This window comes from Delphinapterus leucas, chromosome 2, assembly GCF_059928025.1.
Source record: "Delphinapterus leucas isolate spDelLeu-1000000601 "Yukka" chromosome 2, BTC_Dleu_Yukka2, whole genome shotgun sequence".
Classification (NCBI taxonomy): domain Eukaryota; kingdom Metazoa; phylum Chordata; class Mammalia; order Artiodactyla; family Monodontidae; genus Delphinapterus; species Delphinapterus leucas.
Genome location: NC_143130.1, coordinates 64,140,085 through 64,147,827, shown reverse-complemented (window position 1 = coordinate 64,147,827; position 7,743 = coordinate 64,140,085). Strand labels below are relative to the sequence as shown.

At 55.9% G+C, this 7,743-nt stretch overlaps 1 protein-coding gene across 1 annotated transcript; it reads right to left on the bottom strand.

Moving 5' to 3' along the window:
* Positions 1 to 4,494: 4,494 nt before the first annotated feature.
* RPP25 (ribonuclease P/MRP subunit p25) lies at positions 4,495 to 7,371 on the bottom strand. The gene has a single exon (XM_022579474.2). It carries the CDS (start codon positions 5,800 to 5,802, stop codon positions 5,161 to 5,163), a length of 642 nt encoding a protein of 213 aa, XP_022435182.1. The 5' UTR covers positions 5,803 to 7,371; the 3' UTR covers positions 4,495 to 5,160.
* Between the last annotated feature and the right edge of the window lie 372 nt (positions 7,372 to 7,743).

Sequence of the window (7,743 nt, the reverse complement as noted above, 5' to 3'; positions counted from 1 at the left end):
GGTCCTTCCTGGGATATTCTGATCCCGTTGCTTTGGAGTTCAACCCCGGCAATCTGTATTTTTTAAAAATTGAGGTATAATTAACATATAACATGCAATCTATATTTTTAACAAGTGCCCTAGGTGATTCTGATGATGAATGATTGGGAAGCCTGGTATTGTCCCCACAGCGATCTGTCCCATTTTGTAGATGAGAAAGCTGAGGCTCAGAGAAGAATTAACTTGCTCCAGATCAGAGTCAGCCTCATTTCCTGCAAAGCCTGTTCAATATGACACCAGGCTTCATATTTGCTAGCAGAAACCTGCAGAGACCCTCTGTCCATGCAAGACTGGACCTTGGCAAACACCCCATATTCCTTTTCCCTATTCCCACTGAAGGTGGTGGGAATACCTATGGTATTAGTTTCTTAGGGCTGCTTTAGCAAAGTAACACAGGCTGGGTGACTTAAAACAACAGAAATGTATTCTCTCATAGTTCTGGAAGCTACAAGTCCAAAATCAAGATGTCTGCAGGACCATGCTCTCTCTGAAGGCTCTAGGGAAGACTCCATTCTGTACCTTTTTCTTACCTTCTGTTGTTCGCTGGCGACCTTTGGCATTCCTTGTTTTGCAGCTGCATAAACTCCAATCTCTGCCTCCATCTTCGCATGCCATTCTTCCCTCTACGTGTCTGTCTCTGTTTCTTCTCCTCTTTTTTTTTTTGCGGTACGCGGGCCTCTCACTGCTGTGGCTTCTCCCGTTGCAGAGCACAGGCTCTGGACGCGCAGGCTCAGCGGCCATGGCTCGTGGGTCCAGCCACTCCGCGGCATGTGGGATCCTGCCGGACCGGGGCACGAACCCACGTCCCCTGCATCGGCAGGCGGACTCCCAACCACTGAGCCACCAGGGAAGCCCCCTCTTCTCCTCTTCTTATAAGGATATATTGGATTAAGGACTCGTCCTACTTCAGAATGACCTCACCTTACATATTAATTACATCTGCAAAGACCCTATTTCCAAATAAGGTCACATTAACAGGTATCAGGGGTTAAGCCTTCAAAATACCTTTCGGAAGGACACAGTTCAACTCACAGTATCTATAATCGTCAGCAGATGTCAGAATCCTCAAGTTTGATATCACCATGGTGACCCTTAGCTTCTTCAAAGAGAAGGTAAAACCCAAGGGCCTAGACGGTGGGGATAGGGGATAAGCAGTGGTGGGGAAAAGGGGAACATTTGGTCACTGTTTATGGGGCTGGACAGTTAAGGACTTTGATGTGGCATCAGAACAGTTCAGAAATCTGGTTCAGCCAGTCTTTACTCACTCAGTCAACAGCTCTCTGTGGGCTTCCTGTGTTCCAAGATCTGGGTAGGGAGCAAGGCAGGCAGGATCCATTCAATCATGGCTTATGGTTTACTGGGGTGACTGACAACCAGAGGTTCACAATAATGAGGGCACAATTATAAACTAAGGTCTGTGCTCTGACAGGAAGAAACCTGGTGTCACCAAGGAGACCTTCCTGTGACTATATTTCCTCCTTCTTTTTCTTCAATTGCCCTTCTCTCTGGGAGACCTGTAGGTATTTCAACATCTCAGTGAAATAGAGGGGACTAGAGAGTCCCTAGTGGCTAGTATGGGTATAGCAATGATCCAAACTGCAGAACTATGGAGTGGGGGCAGGGACATGAAGGGAGCTGGTAGGGGAGATGGGTGTGGCAGGGTGGGAGTGTCTGACCCAGGTCTTCCCCCAACTGTACAGTGAACATGCCCTGGCACATTCATGGGCAGTGGGCAAGAGCTTCTAAAGCTTTTACCAATTTAAAGCTGTGGACCCCCCTACCTCACTCCCCTTCCCCACCAAAATCCATCTATTGTTTGATGCCAGGAAGGCAGGCTAAGTCCTGGCCAAGCTAGGGTTAAAGCCACAAGGAGAAACCCTTCTCTATCCTGGCTGTAATGGCAGTGAAATCCTACCTAGCCTGGGTAGCTCTCATATCTGTCCCCATCTCTGTCCCCACTCCCACTGGCCCATCTCCTATCTCCCTGCAGTATATGGAATGCAGTCAGGCCCCTTCCAATCCACCTACCACCTACACAGGTGCCAGAGGGATCCTTCTCAAACATCAGTCAGACCAGGGCACTCCCTGGCTTCCACTCCCTGCCCCCTCCCCTTCATTCAGGGAGGCTCCTTGTGACCTAGCTCCCACCTGGTATTCCAGTCCCACCTGCCTCTTGTCATGCTTCCTTCAGACACTTGTGGCTGCCTCAACACCAGAGAAGCATCACCTCTCTGTGTTCTGCCTGGAATTCCCTGTCCAGTCCTGTCCAGCTGGCTAATTCCTTCTGATCATTGGCCGGCTCCATCAACACCTCTGAGTGAATTAAATGCCTCTTCTCAGAGCTCCCTTCTCCCATTATCACTGCATTGTGCTGTAACTTTCTTTTTTCTCTCTCCTAGACTGGGACATCGTTGCGGCAGAAACAATGTCTGATTATTCTGATTCTTCCACCCCAGTCCCACCCTGGGCCTAGACTGAGACTTGGCATAATAATGAAGTCCCTCGAGGTCCAGCTGGTGGTCCACTGCCCATCTGACCACATGCTCTGGCCTTGGATGATACACATTTATGTTCCCAAATGGATTTTGATTGTGTGACGGGACAGTTTTGTGGGTGTGAGTTTTCACTGTCACCCCTAGCCTGGAAGTGCCCCAAGGCAGGGCCCAGGAAGCTCTTGGTTAGAGGCCACTATTGGAAAGATGAGGTCTCACGGTTGTGGTGGTGGTAGTGGGGTTTCCCACTCCCTCCCATTCTGCCACTAGTCAGTTCTCAAAGTGAGCATCTCTTGAGATGCTCCCCTTGCCACTCCTTGCCTTACTCCAGCACTTCTCAGGTTCCCACCTTAGCCTTGGGCGTGGGGATGTATAGGGATATCTGTCACCTTCCTTTGGAGCCTGCTCCTGGGTCAGCAGGGCCAGAGGGTCCAGTAAAGCAGGGGTGGGGAGCTCACAGGTGCTGGGTTCCATTGGCACCCATGAGCACCTATCAAAATCCTGGGAACTGAAGCTGCTGGGGTAGAGTAGAGGTGCACAAAAGAAAGCCAGTTTCATAACCTGCTTTCTAGCATGGGGGCAGAAACAGTCCACATGTGAACAGGTTAACGCTCTGAAGGTTGGGAAATAACATGAAGGGGACTTACCTGACCCAAGGCATCAAAAGAGAAAGTCTCTTCTTGCATAGTCCTGGTGACCCGGCAATCAGGACTTCAGACACTGGTGGTCTTGGAAAGTTGGCCATTTTCCAGAACCAAGACCAGTCTCTCTTAAGATCCTACCATGCAGGACCTCTTCCAAGTTTTATCATGTACTTTAGATGCAGACACCCAGTGCCAGCCCAGGGCACCTTAGTTGTCAGGATAGTTTACGTTCTCTCCACACTTCTTGGGCCACCACTGAGAGTCAGACAAGCACACCCAAACCCCTTGGCCCTCCTAGGGACTTATCAAGAACAAGAAATTGGGGAGGGCAACCAGTGTCAGAATCTGTATGGCAGGGCTCTCTGATCCAAAGCTGAAGCCGAGATAGGGGCGTGGGGGTGGACTCCCCAAAGAGCCCCTTCTGTCAACTGCAGAAACCTACCTCTTGTTACCAGCAGGACTTATTTCAGGTTTCTGCCTACCCAGTGACTTACATACTTCCCCATCTCCTCCTTTGCAAGGATGCTGTTAAGTTGCAAGGGGGCAGGTCCCCTGAGATCCCAGGGCTATGTGCCCCCCGCTGCTGCCACCCTACCTGCTAGAGTGCTTCCAGTACATACAGCACTCTCTCCACCCTCCCACCTTACTTGGAGCTGGGCAGAAAGGCTTATAAGGCCATTCTCTCTCAACAGACAGCTGTGCAGGGCTGGAGGCAGCAGCTTATCAGGGAGCCTGCAGTGATTCACAACCCAAGTCCCAGCTTCTCTGCTGAATAGTAATTTCCAGCAGTGGATTTGCGCTCCGTCTCTCCTCCCCCTCTCCCAAGGGTGTGCTGTCCTTTCTCAGAGAGAGAAAGCAGTGAAGGGTAGACCCTATCCATGGGGATGGGGGGGGGGGCTCTGTGCCAGCTTTCTGGATAAGGCTGTCTATTGGCAGGAGGCTGCAGGTTTAGGGACCCCAGTTGGATCTGCCACCCTTGGCAGTGACAGGAGTTCATCGATGCTCACCTTCCTTCCCCATCCAGAAAAGCAATGTGCTGTTCCCTTTCCCTTAGTAGTAATGTGTAAGGTGAAAATGGTCCCCTTCTGGCCACAAGCCCTTAAGCTAGAGCCAGCCAGGGAGGGCTGAGAAAGAGGGAGAAGCCAGGGACTGGGTAATGTGCCCCCTGCACCATTTTGAAGCTGTCCAGTTTCTGTGCCTGACCCCTAAGACTCCAAAGGCTAAGGATCCAGGCTGGAGGGGACTGACACAAGGGGGCAGACCAGAGCAGTCTCTGCACAGGCAACTGGTTAGGAAAAAACCCAGGGACAGAGCCATTTTTGTGCTTGTTTTATTGGAAGCAAGACTCCAGCTGTGGGGCTCAGGGGAGGAAGCATGGGAAGTTCTGTCCTGGGTCTCTCCCTCTGGGCCAGCATGGGGAAAGGGGGATGTTAAAAGAGCTAGAACCTATGGAGATGCTCCTGCCAGCATGATCTCAGGATGCTCCTTAAAAGCAGGGGAAGGGAAACTAGAAAGGAAACTGTGTCCTAGGTGAAGGGCACAACAGGCCACCCCCACAACTCATAATCCGCTGCCCTCAGGCGTGGTTTCCAACCCCTTGCCCTCTGCTGACAGTGGTGGGGTGATACCAAGAGCCTTCCTCAGCTTCCACCGTCCAGGCCCACTTCAAGAATCCTAGGTGCCTTTAACCCTTGGGGGTCCTGAGCAAGGCTCAAGAGTCCCACTGCCCACCATTCCCTCCCTGAGGAAGGTCCCCGTATGGTTCAGAAAAGCTGAAGGTGCAGTTCTGTGTCGTCAGTCCACATAGGTGAAGGAGCAACCCCACCACGAAGCTTCCCTGGGGTCCCCTTCTTGTCGCCTTGGGGTCCATGCTGCCAGGTCGTGGGTTCCAGAGTACCAAAGCATGAAAGGCTGGAGGTACATCTCAAGGTCGAAGCTCTGGAGGTAAGATCCAGCCCACCTAGGTGGCCCAGAGGCCGGAGCTCTCAGGCGGTCTGGTCCTCTTCAGCAGCACCTGGCTCAGGTTGTGACCGCTTCGCAGAGCCTTCTCCAGCTGCGGGTTCCCCTAGGCTCCTCTTGGACGTCGATGCAGCTGGCTGGGACGAGGGGCCAGGATGGGGGCTCGGGGGCTGGTAGCCGGGTTGGCGCGGATCCAGTGAATCCTTGGAAAGTAGGATGGCGAGGCTGGGCACGTTCTTAAGTACACTGAGACTGGCGGCTGGCTCGCCAGGCTTCTGACCAGGCGTGGGCTCCGGAGGGAGGCTCTGCCACACTTCGCGCACGCTCCGGTAGCGCAGCCGCGTGACCTGATGCAGACCCGCCAGGCGGCGCTTGAGGATCTCGGCGCACGTGACGGTCTTGGTGGTGGCCCGACCGCAGCCGCTGAAGACGATGGTGCGCGTGGCTGGCTGCGCCATGCTGGCGGTGGCGAAGGCCAGCAGGTTCCGGATCTTACTGCCTTCCTTGACCCGCATGTGCACGGCGCCCGGCGCCAGGTCTGCGAAGGGGCCCGAGCCCGGGCCGCCTCCCTCGTCCCCGCTCCCCACCGGCGCCTCCTCTGAGTGCACCTTACGGAAGTTCTCCATGCGCCGTCGTTGCCGGGACCGCGGGGACGCAGGCTTCGCCATTGGGCCGCCTCAGCCCCGGGGCTGCATGGCGGCCGGTCGCGTCTGGCAAGGGCCGGCCGGGGTAAGGGTGAGGGAGCTGCGTGGACGCTGGCGGGCGGGCTAGGACGGTGCGATCCTCGTCTTCCACTTCTCTCCACTGGGCGCTGCTCTACTCCGCGCTCTCCGCGCCTTTGGCTGAGGCCCCGCCTGAGAGCCTAGGAGCCCCGCCCCTACCGCCAGGCCCCGCCCCTAACTCAGCCAGCCCAGTTGGGGCCCCAGCCTCACCAGCCTCTCGGATCCAGTCCGGTCGTCAGCTACACGGGCGTGAGAGCTGCGCGCACCGTGGGGCGCCGTGGCAGCGCTAGGGGGTGACCTGTCAGGTGAAGCTTCCCTGTAATCGCTATCAGCCCTCCCAGAGCCAACCCTGATAAACGGGCAACCTAAATAAAAACTGCGTCTGCAGGGCAAACGGCGCTTCGACCCGGGTGCCCGAGCCCTTCCGCGTTTCAGCTGAAGGCCACCCCTTGTCTCCTCCCAAGGAGAGATTTCAAAGCGGCCTGCTGGGGGCTGCACCTCTTTCTCCCACTCCTCAGTGGAACCCCCCACCCCCACCTTCGTCCCTTCGGCTCCCGAGCCGCTATTCTCCACTCAAGGACAGCCCTGTGCACCGTCAGCAGACTGCGGGAGGCGCTGTCTCCGGCTCCGCTCCGCGCCTGCCTTCGAGGACTACGTCGCGGCGTGGTCCTCGCAGAGCAGCCGGAGACTGAGGTCTCAGCCTCTCCGTGCCTGACTGGGGCTGGAGGCTCCTGGACGCCCGCACACCCCTAGGGTGTGGGGACTGAGGCTCTGGGCCAGGCTGTTCCCTGAGATGAATGGGAAGAGAGCAAGGAGACCGTTTCTCAAAGGGAGTTAAGCTCCCTCCATCCATGCCTGAAAGTCGAGTATTAGGGCTGCATGCTTTAGGGTAAGCCAGGCATTGTTCCCTGCTAAAGTGGGTCCCCCTTTTTCTCAAGTGGAATTTGTTGTTAGCCTGGCTCGCTGAGACCCAGCAGGGTCCTTTTTCAGAAAGGAGACTGGGTGAGGGCAGGTTTTGAGAGAAGGGAGGTAGGTGGAAGTTGAAGCCCCGGGGGCATTACGAAGCTACTGGGTGCCCCTCCCCGGGAACTCCGCAGGACTGAGGGAGTGGCCCCGGATCTCCTGCCAGGAGAGATGAACAGTGAAGGGAGAGGTGAAGTTGGGGTTGTTGATGGACTACTGATGAGAGGGAGGGGGTTTGAGAAGGAGCTGGACCCTCCCTAGAACTGCCCTAGCGTCTCGCTCTTCATCCTTCCAACCCCTCGCGCACGCACAGAACCGAGAGTGGGCCAGACCTGATCCGGCGGGAGTGACTACGACGGGGCTTGGCGGGGAGGAGCGCAGAGAGCTGCGGCGGGCGGGAAGCCCTTGAAGTGCTGCGGGCATGACAGTGCCCGGGGGAGCTGGGCCCCAGTCTTGAGACGGGGCTGCCGGGGTCCCCCTCCCTCCCCTCGCGTCCTCCTCAGCATCTTATATCTCCCAGCTCCCATCTTATATCTCCCAGCCTTCCTGTTTGGAACCCGGGGCTGACCCCATTACCGCCCCTTGGGAGTGACTGGAGCAGGTTGGACCTTTGAGCCCCAGCGTACGAATGACCAACCGCCTCTCGGATCTTCTGCTCGCATTCTGGGATCAGGGGCCCTCGAGGTCGCGTTCCCCTCGGAACCTGTATTTCCGTCTCGCCAGCTCCCGCGGGCCCCACAAGGAGCAGCCGTAGGGGTCGGAGGCACAGCAGTCCGGAGAAGACACAAGAGTCTGCAGCGCGTGGCGGGGCGCAGGGAACCTCAAGCTTTGTAAGACTCGGGCAGTTGTGGGACTTAAAGGGCATCAGTTTCTCTAGGCCTGAGAAAAAGTCCCCGAACAGCTGGAATCTATGTTCGAACGGGT

What these genes read in the sequence shown, in the direction of transcription:
- RPP25 (XM_022579474.2), bottom strand. Translation starts at nt 5,802, where the DNA reads ATGGCGAAGCCTGCGTCCCCGCGGTCCCGGCAACGACGGCGCATGGAG.